Raw genomic sequence first — 22,136 nt, forward strand, 5'->3', positions numbered from 1 at the left:
GTGGCCAACCGTTGGCAAACCGTCTGTGTTGACCAGCAGAAGTAAACCATACTGTTGTTTTGCACGTTGTCGTCACACACACACACACACACACCCGAATGGATGACCTGCCCTTGTCAACGGTGCGTAATTGATGGCGTAATCATATGTGAGGGAGGGGTAGGCAGCTACGTTGCGGGAACGGTTTGGGAACGGGATCAGAAAGAAGCGTCCTGTGGGGCGGGTATCGTTTGGCACCGGAGTGACCGTACGTCCCTTGGGTAGAATCAACCGCCCTGTAATGGCAACGGTAGAAGCTTTACCAGCTTCGCTACGTAATTGATGACTGTTGCAGTTTCGGGGAGAAGATTTCAAAAGAAGGATCAACATCAGGATAATGTTTGGTTCCGTATATGCTCTATCGAGAGAGCTATATCTATCTACAGTCTTGAGGAGAGGAATCAATGGTATAGTAATTTCAAAATATCATGTTTTTAGGAAAGCGTTGTGCAGTAACTTGAGTCAACACTTAATGGCAATAATACCAGACGTGGATCGATTTTTTATGTGGTTGTTCACATGTATCAAGGACAATGAGGTCTCGCTGTACTGACGTGCACGTTGCACTGTCAAAGACACAAGAAGAATATTGTATTCAGCTCAGTAACATCGTATGTTTAAATTAGCATCTAATTGGAGTAAGCTCGGTGTACATGAATAATAATGTTCAGCGGTTCACTGTAATCTTTTCTCTTGCATTTAATTGCCACAGCAAGATACGGTAGAAAAGTTCTAACTCGATAACGAGCACATCTCATTTGGGCCACAGAAAAGTTTGTCCCCAAATTGGCACATCTCACTCATAATAGAGTAAACCAGATGACAGTGCCAGTCGTTCATGCAGTATCTCCCGATGGGGGTTCATAGCTCTGCTCTTTCAGTTGCCAGTGCTGCCGATATTTTTACGGGTAGAAGAATTTATTTCATTCGCCATTTGACGCTAGCGTCACAGGCGAATAGATAGAGCAAACCATCCAGAGTATAGAGACACTCCGAGGAGAATAAATTGTACCCCAGCACCGGGTCTCCCTTTGCTTAATACGATGCAATTCTTTGCGTATTCCATTCGTTTTTCCGTCGTTCACAGCATACGACCCTGCGCTGATCAATCACGCCACTATCGTCATTGAATCTGTGTGTTATTTGAACCTTATTACATATGCAACAGCGCTTGACGCATGCAAGTACAGTGCGGGCAAGCAGTGGTATCGCGGCTAGCATTCCGATAGCACCATTTTCCACGATCGATGGTGGTGTGCATCGTATGCAAACATTTGCATCCTAATGCAAATCAATCGCCAACAGGCACGTCCTTAGGGTTAGGGACTTTAGGTACCAGCGAGCAAGTACGCGGTAGCTTCATCTCAGCCTTTCTTGGCGGATTTAACCCTTGTGGAAGCGGAAAATGCGCACAAAAAGAATCAATCTGTAGCAAAACGCTGACACACTGAGTGGATTCGCTGAAAGTGCCACTGTGCCAAAAACGGTCGCTAACGCATCTCTCGTGCGAGGCGGCTGGCGTCTTTCGGTTCCCCCTTTGGGAGTGTAGTTTGGTGAACCTTTTCCCCACTGCACGAAATGTTCAAATTTGTTCTAGTTCAGGGTGTTTTTTTTTCGTTTCATGTAAAAGTGTAAAATAGCAAAGGAATCTTAAAACTCCACTCTCCATCTCGGGAATGTTTTACCTTTTATGGAGGTCTGGGTGAAAGGTGAAACACGTGGTGCAAGTGTGTGTGTGTGCCATGGACAGCTTAATAAATTTAGCCACCGGCGTACCGTAATCCGGCTGGAGCTATAAACGCGAACAGGGTTCCCTAAATTTCGTTTCGGTCGTTCCTCAAACAGCGTCTCTCGTTCTCGCTCGCAGTCGAAAAGGCAGAAGCACAACTCCTGCCCCTAAAATGTTGGTTCGTTCTTTCTATGTAGCTTTGTGGTTCTTTTTCTTTTGAAGCAACCCAACAGTCGTAGTAGATCAGCTTTTATACCGGCAGACAGCAATACAGCAACAAAACTCGCCGTAAACGATGCGTGCAAGGTGCGACGAACGGAAAGTAGTGAAAATTACGACCTTCCCATTGGCAGTTCCGGTAACGCGCGGGCTGCCCCAACAGTGCCTGGAGGTGGTGCCGGATGGTGTGAAAATCTGGCTGATGATAGCAAATAATAGCGATCAATCGAGGGCGGCACGTTTTGTCGATCTTTGGACCATTCTGGATCGATTTGCGTCGTCTCTGTTTGTTTTTTTCTTTATTCAGCTAAAGCTTATGTTGCTGAACGGGCATGGTGGTTACGTGTGCGGGCTCGTACGCAACAAAACCCTTCGCCTGCGGCAAGGGATGTTTAAGGTGAACGTTTTTCCTTTTATCTGTCCACTTGATTTACTGACCTTAACCGAAGGGCTCATGAAAGGATGTTGATTTTTAGCGGAGGCTTAATACTACATGCTTATCCATTGATGTTAGGTTCGTCGTCTGGTGTTTATTTTCTCCTCCCTATTCCTTCCAACTCTCCAGCGTTACCCTCTGCGCGTGCTGGAGCGGAAAGTCTTTATTCGTTTAAAAGCGAGCAGAGAGCGTCTGGGTTAGTATGTGGTTAGTACGGTGAGTCCGGGACCACGTTATGGCTCGCTGTCCTTCCGGGCAGGCGGCGGTCTGCAAAAATTAACGACCCGTGGCGGCGGTACACCCACCGAAACCAACCAAAAACAAACCATTTGGAGAGCAAAAAACAGGGCCAGCAGGAGTGTTTTCCGAGAGCTGTAAAAATTCGTTTGAATAGAAGCGCTCACATCAGTCAGTCTGTGTGGTTTTTTCTTTGTCCGGGGAGCCCATTTCCTTCCCAGCACACAAGATTGATCTCGGCAGTGCTGGCGGATGTTTAGTTGCAAAACCGCGCTGCTTGGCTGCTTCCGGCGGGATGGAGCCAGCGTTCTTCAAACCTTTGCCATGGTACCATGCACGAAAAGGTTTTTAACCCTCCCAGAGCGGCAATGGTGACGCTTTAGTGTGTAAGTAAACATTCGGGTAAAGGATACGGTGGGCTAGGTTTTGGGTACTGTGTAGGAAGATGTTTTAAAAGCAAGTGTTTTTGTCTATAGTTGGTTGTAGTTTAACTAAAAACGATGAATGTTTGGCGATTTTAGCAGGTAGTTATAACAAGAATTGATACATCAGCAAAGGTCTACAGCGCAACAAAGGAACGTTGAAGTTTTCATATTTCTCACTGGTACATGTGCATACTATTGAAGAGCTAATGTGCCTGCTGTCCGAAATAACGCAGACAACATTTATCTTCCCTGATCTTCTTGTGTAGTTATTCGCTTTGGGTTGAATGTCTAACCACAACCTTTCGGAACCTCTACTACGCCATGTTCGTTCTCCGGGCTCTCTGGGCGCGACGGGCAAACAAGCAAACAATTTAACCGTCGAATGGAATTTGCAAAAACTTTCACTGCCAAAGGATTGCGAGGGTTTTTGGCGCATCAGGGCTGAATGTTTGCTTGCGCAAGGCCACTGAGTCCGGTCGTGAATGGAACGTTTGTTTGAATAAAAAGCATGGCATCGGTATGGAATTTAACAACATTATCCTGCCCTGCCGTGGATAATCGTTCATCCCGTCTGGTGCAACATCAATAACGCCATCAAGCATATTAAATCATTTATTGTTTCGGAGAACCTCAAACGATTGCTGTGGAATAATTATGCCCATTGTTGACCATCTTTTATCGTTTTTGTATTGATTTTATATCGTTGCAGGTATAAAGTTGAGCCTTCTATCAAACCAAATCCCTTCCAGGAAAGCTTAATTACTTTTAAACGTTTATGGTTCATGCTTATATTTGTATAGATCGGCTCAAGTAGTAAGAATTTTCACCCAAAACTCTGCTCGAAGTTCGAATCGAGCAAAGGATCCGAAAAATTAATAAGTTTGATTTGCGCCCACGCCCAATATTGTGCATAATGTGCTTGAGATTATGCAAAGCAGCATGTTGTTTCGTCTTGCCAGATGCCGCTGTGCTTGAAAACGAAGCGGCATAATAAAACAAGCTTGCTAGCCAAGGATTAGAATAGGCTGTAAAACATCCTGTCCGTTACGGTAGAAAGCTTTTTCAAATAATCTTTTTTGCATAATGTCTAAGCAGCAAGTTCGGGAGAAAAGGGAAAGGTTCTAAGGTGCGCAAGATTTTTTTAGCAATAAAACTTTGCTCAATCAAAACTACCGATGAAAGGGGGAAGTAACTTTGCTTGCCTGGTATGGTCAAGTTTCAACCAATGGCAAAGGTTTCCCCTACAAACCGGTGAACTGTATTAGCCTCTATTGGTACTTCATGTGAAAGTTTTGCCTGCATTGGTCTGAGAGGCAGAAAGCATTTAAAAGTTAGTTCCGGTTAAAAATTAGAATGTTTATTCTTCTATCCAAGGATGGTACTAAGCAGAAGATGTGTGTTAATAGTGCAGTACGGCTTTAGCAAGAGCTCAAAAATTAATGCACTGGAACTATGAATTTCAAATCATCAACATCCGCTTTCAATTCATTCACGATGATTCTTCGCCAAATCATTCTTTACCAAAACAACAAAGTAATTTATAAATTCGTGCCCATCTTAAACTGATTCACTAGTTTTTATTTCTTCCCATCCCAATTGATTGGCTACACTTCGTACAGTAGTCAGCTTATGGAACTTACTGTACCCTTTGCGATGCAAATATTGTGCACTCTTTGTAAGCAGCTTAGTGATGCTTAAGAATCAAATGCAAATGCACTTCCTACAGACCAGTGCAGTGCCACTGTTTTCATTATCACAGCGACAACAGTTTTGCATAAGCTACGAGCGGAACAGCACACGAACTAATTGATTCCACAAAGTAATTGAAGTTAGAAAACTATCTGCCAGTCGTTACCCATTTTCGATGGCTTCGCATCTCAACGAAACAACAAACTCTGACGAAACAAATGAATTATGGATGGGCATTTAATGTCGACCTTTCGGAGGGCTGCGTTTTCTAACCACAGCACACTGACTACTATCGACCCACGTGGTCCTATTATTAGACCGCGAAAGGTCGAAAACAAAAGTCATCCCTTCCGGGCAAATCAGCTTTCCGGTGTTATCGCATTTCAGACGGTGATATAACGTCCTTAAATCCTGGCATTGATCCTCGGAAGTGTGGAAGAATGTCCCGTCCGTTGCGTAAACAGTCGAACATCAACAGCCAGCTGTGATTGATGAACGGAAACCACACAAACGGAGCAGAAAATGTTACAGTGTCGTTTCTAATTAGAAATTTCGCGGTATTGTCAAATGCTAAATTGGCTGGATGTGTTGTTGTTAGCGCAAACAGTTCGTTTTTTTGTTGGTTCGAGCAAATGGACAGGAAGACAGACTGGAGGACGGACAAGCTTGATGTAAGCCGGTGGTTACCGCCGTTGGAAACGAATAAAACTCAAGCAGCATTCTTGAACGTTTTTTTTAGAGCAGACCCTCAATCGTTCCTCCTTTTGGTGTGGACCGTAGTGCTTTACTTTGTGGAAGTTTTGTGTGGTATTATGGGTGTTTGACAGACTTCCTTTTTTTGTACCATCCCTAGGATGCTGCTTTGTTATGCTTCGTCTGTAAACCACTCGAACCGGATTAGACGCAATTAGGGATATCCTTTTTTCATCGAACAGCGGATGGTTTTCGAACGGTTTTACGCTGTTTTTCTTTAACGCTGGGCGAAAGGAGCGAAGAGGATTGTGGTGGTTAACGATTCTAAAAGAAAAAACACAATAATCATCTACTAATTTGTGGCTGTTTGAGCAGTGTTTGGGTTGTCCAAAACCTTTGTACTTTTTGGTGGTTTGGAATGTTTTAACTGAGGAGGTCTTCACAGCGCCCACCCGTGGATGGTTTCTGATAAACCTGTAAAAAGAGTCTATGCACCAAAGATGAACTTCATTACTATTCATGTAAAGCTGGGTCTATGCCAACGCTTACAGGAACAGAATTTTAGGCAATAACAGATTCAATGTAAAGGATTTGTTTCTCAATCCGGTTTACAACCATTAAAGCTTCGAGCTTGAATCTTCTGAAATATCCTAATACCATCACATTCTTTGCAAATAATCACACAATCTAATTCGCTGAAATGTGCGGTAGCATCGGTGCAAATGTTAAAGTACAGCTTACAAACATTCGACACAAAAAAGTAAGTCCACATGCACACAGTCACGCAATTACATGGAACTCAACCGCAACATCGTTAATTACTTTCAACCGCCCGGTACAAACGTGGTCAAATCACAAGGCTAATCACATCACTCGACGTGAGTGTCTATCTGAAATGGCGGAAAATTAATTACGCCAAATTTCCCGCGGCCACATATTTGCGTGAGTCTCTGTGTGTGTGTGTTTTTTGGGACGAGTAGGGCGAGTACAAAATAGAAGAAGAAGTGAAAATGTATGTAGTCCCCAGTGCCTGGAAGCAGTCGTGTGGTCCGTTGTTGCGGACTCGTCACTAAATTGCCACAGTGAACGAGAAGCGAACGGGCGCGCAATGCCGATGGAAGCAACCCGCAAATGATGTCACAAATGATTTGTTTGCATGCACCTGTGCACTTTTACAACCCCTCTGTGATGGAAACTAACGAACGGGGTTTATCATCGGGCCCATCAGCTGCCGTGCCGTCCTTTAATGGTAGTGTCCTGCTGCGGTCGAACAGATCGTTAGGCAAGCCGTGAATTGGCGTTAGCATCGTTACATACGGCCACAAACACGACGCTCCAGACACGATAATCGCCCTACACCCTGCACCTCAGCCTGTGCTTGCAAGCCAATCTACGATGCTTTGATCAAAAAGTTAGACTTGACAAATTTGCCAATAATACTTAGCTAACAAAGCGGAACGGCGTTTATTACCGTACGCAGGAAATGACTCCGGAAATGTTTCCTTTCTCCTAATAATATTGGTTAGTTTTCTTTTTTTCTCATTCCACGGATATTCTTGTCCCTATAACGATAAAGATAAAGCGAAAGCGGTACGTGCTAACTCACGCTTCAAGCTTCAAGTTCTACAAGTCGTTCGCGGTCCCTATTGATCGTGTGTTCGCTACCCGGCGAAGGTGAAAGTCGCTTTGATTTACCCTTCTTTTTATTGCATTCTTATCAGCGATCTTTGCTTTAAGGATTTCGCCGCTTGCTTTGTGTCTGTGTCTGATGGAGGGGGAAGAGAAGTTTTATTTACTCAAAAACTCGAAACAAACCGAAAACTCTTTTGGGCCATCCGTAAACTTGCAAGTGGTCAGGAAAGTTTGCCAATCGTTCTAGAGTTTCGGTAATTTTTCTTCTTTTTTTTGGTTTTTTGTTCTTTGTTATGTTTTTTTTTTCGATTTCTCGCCCACATACACACACACCTTTTATTGGTATTTGAAAAAAAATAAAATGAAATTACCAACTGGGAAAGATTTGTTGTTTGGTGGCCTTAAGACGATCAATTTTGCTGTAGGTTTAAACTGATTGTTCAGGGACACAGAACGCGAAACACTCCATCGAATAAACAGTATGTGTTTTATTTCATAAGACGCGAGTGGTGATCAACATTGCCATCAGGAATTCCCATAAACAAGATATATGGAGAAGTGTAAAGGTTTAATTGGATACGATTTAACCAAATGATTATGTGTCAACACAGCTAAGATGAAAGTGAGTGTACATAAAATCGAATATGCTCAAGGTGCGCTTTCCTTCCGTCAAACGATTGTCAAAACAATTCAAAGCATGGAGGCTTCCATTTGGCATGTGTATCTTTAGCTTGTGGCACTCCTGCTCGAAGAACGACTATCATCTAGACCAAGAGTGCCAAAGAGTAAATAAAAAAGGAAAGAAAACGAATGCCGTCAGCATAAAATACAGCCACTATTTATAGATAAATCATTCCTCCGAATATAATGTCGCGTCAAGTGGTTGAGAACGTGAACCACCTGGCGTCTCCATTGGTAAGGGTGTGAAACTTATCAAAGCATTTCGGTGGGGTTTGGTTTTATTTTGAGCGTGGCAATCAAAATACTTAAATGGTAGTTATTTGGTGTTTGGTTTTTGCTTTCCATGAAATTTATGATTCTTTTGTGGTACTTCAATACTTGTTTTTAGAGGTGTATGCCTTAGGTGTAATGGTATATCGTGTCGTTCAGTTCAAGTTCATTTTATGCGTGTGTTTGGTATATGGAATGGACAAGACAATTGTTTCCGTCCAGGTGTTACCTTAATGAGAAATTGAGCTTAATGTGTATAGATATGTTGTACCATACAAAGTTTAAAATACAAATGATGGCATCTTTGAGAACAAGGGTCTGGCGAATTTTAAGACAGCCAAGTGTAGAACCCTGTTTGAGAGAGGTTGCTTTTAACATTTTTTATTTTTTTTTAAATTCAGCCAATATTTATTCAACCTTACAAAAAACAAGAAATATCAGCAAAAAAAGACAAAAAACACACACTATCTACGGTTACCATCGCAAGCGCTATCTAAAGGTCGCTTTCTGCCTTGCTACATTATCTTAATGGCATTGCAATTCACCCTGTGCAGAAGCCTTCTTTTTACCCTAATTAACGGCAGCCTGCGAAGGGAAAAGATGTTGCCGAGCAGGGTTCAAAAATGTGTATGAAATGTTTGTTGCAGCAACCAAAACAAGCACCAAAAATTTCATAAAACCGTTTCGCTCAAAAACCAACCCTTCCGGGCAGAAATGCGAGAAGCGATAACTGAAGCGCAGTGTGAGATAATCATTTCTTTCATTTGTAAGTCGCACCCAGATTTTTAACCCCGTTTGTGTTTTCTCTCCGTTTTGCAGTTAATGGATGGACTGTGTGAAGATGAAGCCAGCTGCGGCACTCCGGGCAATTCCGCTCAGGTAAGTGGAGATGTTATCCATCCTCTGTTGCTGATGTTTAACCTTTGCCTAATTATGATATTTTTTTGTTCTTGTTTGAAATCAACTCGTAATAACTTACCTGTTCGTTGCCGTCGTTTCGGTTCGGGTGGTTCGTATTTTCATTTCTTTAGAGCTGATTGGGCGCTTGTTGGGGAGGTGGCGATCCAAGCTGCTTCCAAAATGATGAAAAGCACGACAAGTTAGCAAGAAAACACTTTTGCCTGCTTCACGCGTAACGCATTTTTTCGGTTTTTTTATCGCTCTTCCGCTTCTACTATACAGGCAGACACTCTAACAAACACACTTTGCTCAATGGGCTTAAATTTATGATTATTATCACTCGTTTTTATTAAGTACGCGCACAGAACACAGATTCAATTTTTTGCAGCAGTGCTCACTCGCTAGATGGAAAATCACTTGTTACATCGTGGCTGATTTATGGTTGATTAGTAATTCAGGGCAGGCATTTGCTGCGGACATTTTGACACAAACACACACACGCGCACACACAGTGTCAAAACCGTGGTACACAACGGAAGCCAAAACAACTGCTAGACTGGAAAGACGTAAGAGAAAGATGAAATAGAACGGCGTGGCGTGTGAATTTGACGAAGAATGGTGTGTTTCCTTTTACAGCAAACTGAAATAAAACGGGCTCATAAGCAGTGCTGTCCCATTCAATCGTTCCATTCGTTCCATTCGATCGTTTGTACACATTCCGTTTGTAAATCTTTAATTGACGCGGCACATCATTAGCTGCCAACAAGGACAGTGTATCGGGCAAATGGCAACACTTTTACGAGCCTTTCGAGCAGCTGGTACCAGCCAAGCATGTTTCGATGCTGCGGTTTCGCTTTCGCATTTCGAGCCACGGCCACGAACTGCCGCGGCCTGTGGCCTAACGAGCAAAAGTTAGCTCATTGAACAGTATCGCACACTAGCCGGCGCTGCCTGATGGGAGAAATTCGAACCATTCGAACGCACTCACGAACACGACTATGCCAATACTGCGTCTTCCTTCTTCCTGCTCTTCCCATCGGCAAACGACCGACACTTCCGGGAGATGGGAGCTATTTCACTGCACCAGCACACTGGAGGACACTACTTTTTTAATTAAAACTACACCACAAACAGCAATCATCGGCCTCGGGCCCGATCATCGTCTCCGGCTCGCAACTTCACGACACACCATCGGACGGGGTTCTTCAATGCCGCCCCGTAGCAAAGATATTGCGATCGTGGATTGGATTTGCAACCTAAACTAACTCGCTGGTGTCGGGTTGTAAATAGTTAGGGCTTGCACGGCCAAACTGAAAGTAGTAGGATTTAATCATAAGCTCTTTTTTCCACCGCATTAAACCCACTTCGTGAATCTATCCCTTTTCTACCGGATCCCATTCCTTTTCGTGTTCTTTCCCTTAAGCCGAGAAAGGGATATCCATTCCGGCCGATTAGCTAGCGGCCAATTGCGTCCCCTCGATACTTTCTGAATGAAACAATAACACTCGATACACACGGGGGTGACGTTGGTGAGAGGAATCGGTGACAATTAATTCATCTGTCAGATATTTTGAGCTTTTCATCTTTTAAACACATCACTCAAATCGTTTCCCGCTTGTTATTGGTCATGAATATCGTTCGGATTGAGGAACATCGTTTCACACCGCAAAGCACTGTATTTTTTCTGCATTTCTGCTCGCCCCACCCCCCAAAAGATCACACCAAAGATAACGTATTCATCGCAAGGACAAATGCAAACCATCCAAGTATCGGGGAGCGGCCACCGTTTGCTAATTATTTTTATTCATCATCCACATCGTACCAGATAGCAAGAGCAAGAGCATTTGCCATCGGTTGGTGAGTAGCAGCGTGCGACACTTTTGAAGGAAATTAAACAAAACGAAGAAAAATAAAACACGCACACACACGCAAATTAAAAATCGAAACGAAAAGGAAAGGTTAAGGATCACCAAGAGCGGCAGCAAAAGGGGCACAAAAATAGAGACTAATATTGAAGGAATGAAAAAAAAAACACACATACACACACACACAGAACGTTTGTATAAACGCAAACACACCAATATATGACTACACAGTGTTACAATTCGCGGCGCTTTGACACGCCCAGCTAAAAATAGTTGATTTTTTCACATCGCGCCTCATATTTACACAGCAAAGGAGGATCCCTTTTGGGATGATTTAAAATTACGCGAAAATAATAATAATAAAAAAGAACACCCCCAAGAGCACCAGCACTGTGCACATCAAAAGGAAGTTGATTTCGAATTCCACCGATGGTAGAGTAACTGGCAATCAAACTAATCACTCGTTTGCATACTTCACTGGGCAATGAATCAATAAAAGTGTTGATTATGTTTCGCTCTTTCTCTCTCTGCTCTCGCTCTGGTATCCCGCTTTTTAAACATACGTTTGATAACGAACGGAGTAAAAGCTAAACCATGTGACGGGCGGATTAGTTGGGAAATTTCTAAAAACACACATTCCGCCCGACGGACACTGACCGAACGACGGACACTCGGATGACATTTCCCGGGAGGTGAAGCAGAAGGAGGCGGCGGACGTTGATCGAAAGCGTTCTAGGGCAAGGGGCAGTAAATCACACAATGTTATGTCACCGTCACTGCTTCGATCGAACGTATCAACCGCGGTTCGCGGGCAATCATGACGATGATCACAAGGCGGCAAATTGATCACTTTCTTGTTTCCGGTTCTGCTTTTTTCCTTGTTTCATTTTTTATTTAATTTCATTTCACATCCAAATTTGCCACAGCACCAAGCCCATACTTATAAATTTAAATATACACTCAGACGGTATTCTCCGCACGGGACTAGCAAACCTTTCTATCTAACACACACGACGAACAAGCGGGCCACTGTCATGGTCAGGTTTTCTTCGCCTCCGCCAACGGCAACGCCTTTCTTTCGCCTCCCTCAACAACTAAGCAATTCTCTGACCCAGTCGGTACGTCAGCAGCTGGCAAGTGATCGTGTCCGTAGCCGCCAGTATGTTTGTCGTTATTTATTTTTTTCTTCCTAATTTGTGACACGCACCACCACCGAACGGGGCAGCACACGGTAATATCCGATCCGTCCGCACCGTAGCGCGTTGGTAAGAAAACTGGGGCGCTCACGGTGCTAGAGTGCGGTTTGAAATTCAAAAAGGGCACTCACCGGGCGCCGCCACTGGGTGAACGCCGTCCGCGCGGAGTGCCCACTTCGGATGAGTGGGAGAGCGAGTGTTCGGGTTTAATTTTACCAACCAGCTGATGAACCAGCGCGCGTTTCGTTGCTTTTTTATCTTGCACAAAACGATCACTGTTTTGGGTGGGGGGGGTGATTCGAAATGGGCTGCTGCCGGTTCGTCTAGTTTGTTTGCTACGAGGCCGCAAGCGAAAGCGCCGTGATCAATGCGACGTGATAGCGGGATGGATAGGGCAGCATTTGAAAACGAGAAACATAAAAACAAATTCGTTACTGCACACAGAAACCGGCAGCGCAACCCGGATGATGTGGGGCACGTGGCTGTTTATTTTTCTTTTGATCAGCTACGATCGGTTCGCCTTTGCGGAACGATTAATTTGAGTTTTTTTTCTTAGTTTCATTGTGTGCTGGGAGGCTGTGGTTTGGAGAGTCTGTTTTCGTTCGACATCGTTTATCGACTAGTAGCGGAAGCTTGCTTATATTGTTGGAAATGAAAAGCAAACATTTATTCTAGACATTTTACGTCATCCGTCCATTAAAATAGATTATTTTTCGATGTGGGAAGATTGAAATCTACTACAATCGAATAAAAAGAACTTATCTTTAAGTTACATAAAACTAAAGACGAACATGTTCTAGTTCTAGTTTTGGCCGTACAGTACAGAATTTAATAATTAGACCTTCTAGAGATCTGTTAAAAATTCGTTGATTAAAGAAGAGCGTAATAGAGTGTAATTTCAAACAATGTCGCAAACCCTGCAGCAAGCTTTGCTTATTCTGTTCCATATACGCGTCCCCCAACTTGCTGCCCCAGATCAGACACTCACCAGTGTAAACAAACGGCCACTCAAACCGACGACTCCGCGTGAGTGTCGTGTTCATTTTCGCCCACTTCGTGTTTGCGTGAGTGCACGACAATTTTCGCGCGCATTTTGTTGAAGAAGAACCGCGTGGTGTGTAGCGTTTTGGATTTCGTGTCAACAAGCATCTGATACACGAATAAAAGTAGTAGTTTGTAGTAGTTTTTGCACGCAAATGGATTAATCTGACTGAGATATACTTATGGGTTGTGAATAGATTGTTTGACGCGGAACATGCGAGAAAATTTAACAAGTTGGAACTGGATTTAGTAGGTAATTTTCTAATTTAGCACTCGACATTAATGTTAAGAATGGAACCATAAGAAGTACCCATACGTATCTTTCGTATCACGAGCAAATCTAAATGCTCAACAAATACCTCTCTTAACGAGTAAAATCTCGAATAACGAACAATATCGTTTGTGTTTCTGATACAATTTTTGCTTCCGAGGCGAACCCAAGTTTACAATTCTTAACATTGAGCATTTTTTTAATTATTGTTCAGGCAAATGATTTTCAATACAAACAATCGTTTAATATAAAACTATTGCCAGGAGCAGAATATCTTCCCAAATATTATTATTATGAAAACATTTTTCAGTTTTTCCAATTCATATATGCACATTTTCAGTTCTATAACAAATTTGTTTACATTTTGATAAATTATATGAAAAATCGTCCCTCCCATAACGAGTGGAACAGATTTTATTCCGGTTTTACCTACATTTTACATTTATATTTTACTTCAATCAAATTTCTATGAACATATTATCTTCTTCTTCTTGGCCTGCTCAATGAGCACGTCTCGTAGACATGGCCAGGTCGCCAATTCGTTTCCAGGAAACTCGGTCCTGGGCTGCAGTCCTCCAACCACGGTTGCATCCGATTTCCGACAGGTGCGACTCCACCTGATCCAGCCAGCGAGCTCGCTGTGCTCCTCTACGCCTCGTGCCGAACGGGTCGCTGACGAGCACCTTCCTGGTGGGGCATGAGTCCGGCATCCTCATCACGTGCCCCAGCCAGCGTATCCTTCCGGCTTTGATGACCGTCAGGATGTCTGCACCGCCAAACAGCTCAGCTAGCTCGTGGTTCATCCTCCTTCTCCACACGCCGTGCTCGCACACACCGCCAAAGATAGTCCTTAGCACCCGCCGTTCGAAAATGGCGAGTGCATTGGCGTCCTCCGTCAGTAAAGTCCAGGACTCGTACCCGTAGAGGACCACCGGACGTATCAGTGTGCGATATATCGCGCATTTCGTGTGTTGCTGGAGTCTTCTGGATCGCAGGAGTTTGTGGAGCCCGTAGTAGGCACGATTTCCCTGGACAATGCGCCTTCGGATTTCGCTGCTTACGTTGTTGTCCGAAGTTACGATCGTGCCAAGGTAGCAGAACTCCTCTACCACCTCGAGATCGTCGCCGTCAACTGATACTCTGCTTCCGAGTCGGGCTCTATCACGGTCAGAGCCCCCGGCAAGCAGGTACTTTGTCTTCGTCGCATTGATCCTCAATCCAATCCTAGCGGCTTCGCGTTTCAGTCGGGTGTACGCCTCGCACACCGCCGCAGATGTTCGCCCGATGATGTCGATGTCATCCGCGAAGCCAAGGAATTGGAGAGTTCGGGTGAAAATCGTGCCCCGGATGTCGAAGCCCGCGCTTCGCATGACACCTTCCAGAGCGATGTTGAACAGCAAACAGGAGAGTCCATCCCCTTGCCTCAGACCCCGGTGAGATTCGAACGCTTCTGACAGCATGTTTGTCACTCTCACCTTGCACTGCACCCCGTCCATAGTGGCCCGCAACAGTCGTACCAGCTTCCCAGGGAATCCGTGCTGCTGCATGGTGTTCCATAGTTCGGTCCGATCTATGGTATCGTATGCCGCCTTGAAGTCGATGAACAGGTGGTGCGTAGGGATCTGGTGCTCTCGGCATTTCTGGAGGATTTGCCGTAGAGTAAAGATTTGGTCGGTAGTTGATTTGCCTCCAACAAATCCAGCTTGATAGCTGCCGACGAAATCTGTAGCAAGAGGCGAAAGTCTGCAGAAGAGTATTCGGGACAGGATCTTGTAGGCAGCATTCAGGACTGTGATGGCCCGGAAGTTAGCACAGTCCAGCCTGTCGCCCTTTTTGTACACTGGGTGTATGACACCCAGTTTCCACTCGTCCGGTAGTTCTTCCTGATCCCAAATCCTAACAATCAGCCGATGCATGATGACGGCAAGCCTCTCCGGACCCATCTTGAACAGTTCGGCCACCAGACCATCGCTGCCAGCTGACTTGTTACATTTCAGCTGTTTGATGGCGCTGATGACTTCGTCCAAAGATGGCGGGAGCACTTCGTCATTGTCATGCTGGCTGTCGTAGGGTTGCTCTCCTCTGCTTCCTGCGTCTGCTCTGGTATCTGCTCCGTTCAGGTGTCTGTCGAAGTAGCACTTCCATCTGTCGATCACCTCTCGCTCGTCCGACAGGATATCTCCCTCCTCACTGCGGCATATAGCGGTCATGGGAGTAAAACCGCTCCGTGCCGCATTCAGCATCCTGTAGAACTTACGAGTTTCCCCCGACTGGGATAGCTGCTGCATGAGTTGCTCGTCCGACTCTTCGAAGCCGCGCCTCTTGTCCTGGAAGAGTAGGGTCTGCTGCCTTCTCAGTCGTCTGTAGTCTTCCACGTTCTGCCGGGTCTCGCGCTGGAGCATGCGGGTCCGCGCGGCGTTCTTCTCGGAGAGTGCTCGCCTGCACTCATCATCAAACCATTCCTTCCTCTGGTTATGGGTCACGCGGCCAATTGTTCGCTCGGCCGTGCTGCTGATGGCTTGCTCCACCATGCGCCAGTGGTCATTGAGAGACATCGCCTCGGTAGTGGTGTCCTCCGGCAGCGCTTCCCCAAGCGCGATTGCGAAGTCCCTCGCCACAACAGCTTGTTTCAGCCGGTCTGTGTTGAGCCTTGGGGTGGGCTGATAGCGCAGTTTGTTGGCCACGCACAGTTTCTGGCGTAACTTAACCATAACCAAAAAATGGTCTGAGTCGACGTTTGCTCCTCTATAGGTCCTTACGTCGATTATGTCCGAGAAGTGCCTTCCATCGATGAGAACGTGGTCGATCTGGGAAAGTGTTTGCTGCGGTGATCTCCAGGTGTAACTGAAGCGAGGTGCGTGCTGGAAGAAGGTGCTGCGAATGTTCATGTGCTTGGAGGAGGCGAAGTTTACGAGCCGAAGCCCGTTGTCGTTGGTCAGCCGGTGGGCACTGAATCTTCCTATCGTCGGTTTAAATGCCTCCTCCCGTCCGACCTGAGCATTAAAATCCCCGATGACAATTTTAACGTCGTGTTGTGGACAGCGGTCGTACTCCCTCTCCAACTGCGTATAATAATTGTCTTTATCGTCATCGGTGCTTCCAAGGTGCGGACTATGCACATTTATGATGCTCAGGTTGAAGAACCTGCCACGAATCCTCAACCTGCACATCCGTTCATTGATCGGCCACCACCCGATCACTCGCTTTCGCATCTCACCTATGACCAGGAACGCCGTACCGAGTTCATGCTTTTCACCACCGCTTTGGTAGATCGTGCAATCGCTACGATAGGGGCGCTCCGTCACTCCTTTCCAGCGCGTCTCCTGAAGTGCTACTATTCCGAAGCCACGGGCCCTCACCTCGTCCGAAAGAATGCGGGTACTTCCGGGTGCTGTGAGAGATCTGCAGTTCCATGTTCCGAGTTTCCAATCGTTTGCCTTGTTCGGTTGCGTGGGTCGGTATCGGTTGGTCCGGTTCGAAATTCTTTGGTTTCCTTTCGTTGCGTTTATGTTTTTCCAGGGGTGGCTTGCAAGGCCTCTCCCCCAACCTCCAGTCTCGTCGTAGGGCCTACGCATCCTAGCTGATTAAAGTCCCGTAGGATGCCAGGACAGAAGGGGCAACCAGCCGCCCCTAACATGGAGAACAGACGCTGGTCATCCCCCCCCGCTCAATTTAGCCATATAGCCCATCTTCCCAAGGGGTTGGGTTTCCCCGTATACCCAAGCTCAGATATTTGGAGAAATATGTTACCGTTCTGTACGCCGTGGACGTATTGAGTCGGAGTAGGGTATGGAGATCCTATATTAGCCTTCGAGAGGCGTCAGACCATACCCGTATCAGTGCGGTATTGCTACAAACACTGACAACAGAACAATATAACATATTATATCATTTTGAATTTTACTGATAAGACAAATGACACAAAATTCGAACCGTCACTTCAGCTTTCATCAAAACAAACTAACCGGTACTATCTACAAATTAGTCTAGCTACGATGACCTCTAAATTTTCGCTGTCCTTTATAATCTGACCATATGCCACCCATCCTGAACGATAACACACGATTAGCTGAAGCTTGCAATCGCCATTCAGTTGGTTTTTAGACGTTCTAACGTTCGGTTGTAGGCTAGGCTGTTCTGCCTTGTCTAGAACGATGTGTAGGGTTTTTACCGGGTTTATCCTTGCTGTGCTAGCAGCTTCCAAGGTCTTCGTTGAGGCCGAACGTATTGTGTGCTCCTTCACGAGTGGATCGGTGTACAGAAGGGACGAGTATGCGTTCCAAATGACAGACATACCAGTTTCACTGTGCACCCATGTCGTCTACGATCGTTTGGCAATTGATTTGTATTCTAAAGACACTCCGTACTTCACTCTCACCAATCCCGACGCCGATGAGCCGTTCGATGAATTTGAAAAGTTCTCCGCACTAAAGCGAACCAACCCGCAGTTGAAGTTGATCATTTGTCTGCGTAGTATATTTATTGCTCAAGTTGCGTCGGAACCAGACCAAAGAAGAGCTCTTATAGAAAGGCTCGTCCAGTTCATGTCAACGTATAACTTGGATGGTGTTGAACTGTTTTGGGCTGATGAAAGGTTCAAATCTGAGGAATCGCTCTACCTGTTACTAGAGGAGGTTAAGAGCGGCTTCCGGGCAGCCAATTATCCGACGTGGGAGGTGACCATACTCATTGATATCGACCATCAAGGTCTCGATCATGCACGGTTGTGTAGGTGAGTGACATGGTTTTTAATTGAGACAGTGTAAATCTGTGAAAAGTGAAGCTGCTGTCTGACCGTTTGATTGTTTTAGGCAACTGGACTTCGTACATATTGTAGGTGCGAGTGAGCGTATTCCAAAATATCACAACAAAAATACGAAACCGTCCGCCAACGCATTGATCAATATAGATGGCAAGACAAATTTTACTCTGGACGGTGCCCTGCAGCACTGGATCGATAAAGGCTGTCCTGCTCAAAAGATCGTACTTGGGGTGACGTTTATAGCACAAGTCTTCAAATTGGAGAAACCGTTTTTTAGACCTAACTTTTATGTTAAAGACTTAAGAACATTCTGCACCCTAACGGAGGATAGACCGTCTTGCTCTTACATAGAGCTGTGTCCTTCGTTTAATAAAGGCGATTGGACGATGGGCTGGGACGATACGGCAGGACTGGCCCCCATGTTTGCCGGGGTAGTGCTTATTGTGCTGGCAGTTTTCAACGTCTTCGTTGAGGCCGAACGTGTTGTGTGCAGTTTCTCAAGTTCGGCAGCAGATAGAACGGGCGAATATGCGTTCGAAATTACGGACATACCAATTTCACTCTGCACCCATATCGTCTACGATAGTCTACAATTGGCAATCGACGTCCATTCGAACGACACTCCGAACATCCTGCTCGTCAATCCCGACGTGGCGGTTGGTGGTTGGCGAAAGTTCGCCGCACTAAAAAGCATCAAACCAGAGTTGAAGCTGTTAATCAGCATTCGCAATCCATTAATTGCTCAAGCCGCTTCGGAATCAGACCAACGAAAAGCACTCATAGAAGTACTGATCGAGTATATGGCAGACTATAAACTGGATGGTGTTGAACTGTTTTGGGGTGGGTATGGAATACAATCTGAACATTCACTCTACCTGCTGGTGGAGGAGCTCAAGAGCAGCTTCCGGGCAGCCGGCCATCCGACGTGGGAAGTGACCATACTCGTAGAAATCGATCACGAGGGAATCGATCATGCACGGTTGGGTAGGTGAGTGACATAGTTTTTAGTTGAGGTAGCATGCGGCTGTGTGTAGTGGAGCATCTGTGTAGAATTTTGATCTTTTCAGGCTACTTGACTTCGTACACGTTGTAGGCGCGGGCGAGCGTAAACCAAAGTATGGCAACAATAGCACGATGCCGTCCGCCAACGCGTTGTTCGATGTAGATGACCAGACAAATATGACCTTGAATGATGCGTTGCAGTACTGGATCGATAAAGGCTGTCCGGCGGACAAGATTGTGCTTGGTGTGGTCTTCATTGCACAAGTCTTCCAATTGAAGAAACCGAACACCGTTAAAACGCCAATGACATACTGCACCGTTCCGGAAGAAGGACCGTTTTGCGCTTACATTGAGATGTGTCAGAAGTTTAATGAAAGCGATTGGACGATGGGCTGGGACGATACGGAAGGAATGGCACCGCACGCATTCCAGACCGATTATTGGGCAGCTTACGAGAATGAGGCCTCGGTAGGCCGGAAGGGTGAGATCGCGCGAGAGAAAGGTTTGGCCGGGGTGTATGCTGTCGCGCTAGATTTGGACGACTATCGGGGCAAGTGTGGGCCCGCCTACCCGTTGTTGAAATCGTTGTGCGGTTCATACAGACAGAAGGCAAACAATTAATTAAAATGAAATAAAAAGAATATTCGTGTGCTTGGTAATGGTGCAATGCGGGTGCAGATCTCGATACGATTCGTTAAAAGTTTCAGTAAATGCAAAGAAATCATCCTTAATTTAATCAATATTATTAATTCATTTAAAAGAATGCATGAACACATAACTGCAATTTGCACTCCTCTAATTAGATACTTCTCTTTCGTTTGATTTATGTGACGTTCAATAATCAATAATCATTTATACTCTGTCATCGTCGCTTAAAGAGTACTGTTTACAGCAACACCCAAAGAATATCTCCTGCACTGAGCCATGATAAGGATGGCCCAACCAACTGGACAAAGAGCAGCATAAGTTTGAACGACAGCAAACAAAAAAAACCAGTTTCCCTTCCCAAATGGTGGCAATACTTATCGCAACGAAACACATAAACAAACACTCCTTACCTCGTCCCATTGGCTCGTCCCACATTTTCACCCTTGAAAAACATACGCTGATGAATCGTCCGTGACGGCGGAGCGCTGCAAGGACGGGTCCAACTGCCGAAATCGCTACCGTCTTTCTTCACCACTACCAACACCACCACCAGTACGTGCGGATATGAATGAACTAAGACACAAACAATGAATGAGCCCCAGACCATAAGAGGGGAAGGTCGACATGCTGTCGCGAATGTTGAACGGCGCGTTACGCTACGCGCCAAACTTTTTGGCAAATTGCCATAAAGAATGTGCGACTTTGAGCGGGTGCGAGCGGGTTTCGGTTTCGGTAGGGAAGGGTGGGGTATACACTGCGAGCTACTGCGAGACCATGGATGGGGTCATCGCCATACGAGATTCACATCTTTCTTGGACGCACGCTGCTGCTGCTGCTGCTGCTGCTTCCACTGATGTTTAGGAAAGATGAGTGAGTTCTCCCTACTGTGCGAGACCGCTGTTTGGTGTGCTGCTCGCGTTGTGAAGTTTCTGGGTCACAGTATTTGGGACCGGACTCGGTTTTGGGGGTTTGTGTTTGATAAAAAGAAAGTCTTTGAGTTGAGTACGAACGAAGTGTGTGGCGAGAAGCAATGCAAAAGAAGCTTCCGCATCTTGCTGCCGCAGTTCACTTATCGTTCGAATATGGAAAATGTAGCTCCATAAATAACAACGGCGGCATACATGCTCGCCTAAATGCAATCGATTCTGCCAGATAACACGACTGACTTACATTCACACACAGACACAAACACACACACACACACACACACACACACACACACACACACACACACACACACAAACAGAAACATACATACACTAAAATTAGAAGCCAAAAGAGCATCTTTTTGGCGTTTCTTTTCGTGTAGCATCGTTGCTTCAACGCTCGGCGAAGGCGGGAGCAAGTTTTGCCTTGCTGCTGACACAGATAAATATATTCATTTGTTAACACACTGTTTAGCATAAGGCAGGGACGCAGCGGACGGCCGAGTCTGGCGACTGTAATGAGGTTCATTTGTGAGTATTTCGTCGTGGTTGTCTATCTTACACTTTTTTTCTCGCTGCCTGATTTTGATGGAATAGAAGCAGCAGTGTGATGATAACCGAGCAGTATGATCCTTGGAGAAACTGCTGATACAATAAGAAAAATTCATCATTTATGTTGCTCTAATTGGAGCAGAGATTTTGGAGGTTGATGATGACAAAAACAAAAAGCTTAAACTGTTTCAAAGGGATTGGCACAATGAGCAGTAGCAGTTTCGTTGAACGGGGCTTCTGTGAACGCCTTTTGCATGTTTAGTGCATGCCAAACGGAATGGAACACAAAACTCACTGAAAGGGTAAAGTGTTTCTGGAAATACATAAACCTCTTTGGAGTTGTATTTCTGTCGATGGCGTGTGTGACACCGTGGACAAGAGCCTGCTACACAAACCTCCACCCACAGCGAGAATCCATCCATTGGCTTCCGAGAAACCCACAAACAGTGCATTTGTTTGTGCATATCTATATTTGATCAGTTCGCTCGGTGGTGCACCGGGCCGGTGACGCAGAAAGTGCAGTTGTAACATCTTCACGGGACGGTGTGCCAAGTAGGAGGCAACATTCAAATAGAATGCAAACAAGGTAACCGCTTCGCTGCATGGTACATTTTGCTTGGGACAATTTCCCAGCGCTACAAAACACTACCGAACACGAGCGGTTATCAATTTCCTTGCCCGGCTAGAGTGTCACTAGGGATTGGACAAAAGGGAATGCTACGGATAGGGCATGGTGAAACCGATCGCCCACGTACACAGTGTAGCTCGATGTTGTTACCATTTTTTTCCTAGCACCAAAGACAATTGTATCATGTGCCATTAATGCTATACTTTAGAGAGTTTATTTCTTTCTTCTGGATGGAAACTTACTCTACAGTTATAGTATTGAATAGTTGTTTAATTATCAAGATTTGTGTTACTTC

At 45.3% G+C, this 22,136-nt stretch overlaps 2 protein-coding genes across 4 annotated transcripts in view; one reads left to right on the top strand and one right to left on the bottom strand.

The window, feature by feature from the left end:
• Positions 1-12,080, bottom strand: part of LOC120895766 (FMRFamide receptor-like) — a 67,542-nt gene extending 55,462 nt beyond the window's left edge. For 2 of the 3 annotated variants that reach the window (XM_040299365.1, XM_040299363.1), the window contains exons 1-2: positions 11,809-12,074; positions 9,030-9,506 (exon numbers count right to left, since the gene is read on the bottom strand). The gene's annotated coding sequence lies outside the window, so the exon portion shown is untranslated. Of the gene's footprint in view, positions 1-9,029; positions 9,507-11,808 lie in introns of all 3 variants that reach the window. The other variant, XM_040299364.1, reaches the window with a different exon arrangement.
• Positions 12,081-17,472: 5,392 nt separating this feature from the next.
• LOC120896712 (endochitinase-like) lies at positions 17,473-19,742 on the top strand. The gene is made up of 3 exons (XM_040301059.1): positions 17,473-18,055; positions 18,135-19,073; positions 19,153-19,742. Exons 1-3 carry the CDS (start codon positions 17,478-17,480, stop codon positions 19,706-19,708), a joined length of 2,073 nt encoding a protein of 690 aa, XP_040156993.1. The 5' UTR covers positions 17,473-17,477; the 3' UTR covers positions 19,709-19,742.
• Positions 19,743-22,136: the final 2,394 nt, after the last annotated feature.

This window comes from Anopheles arabiensis, chromosome 2 (assembly GCF_016920715.1).
Source record: "Anopheles arabiensis isolate DONGOLA chromosome 2, AaraD3, whole genome shotgun sequence".
Lineage (NCBI taxonomy): Eukaryota > Metazoa > Arthropoda > Insecta > Diptera > Culicidae > Anopheles > Anopheles arabiensis.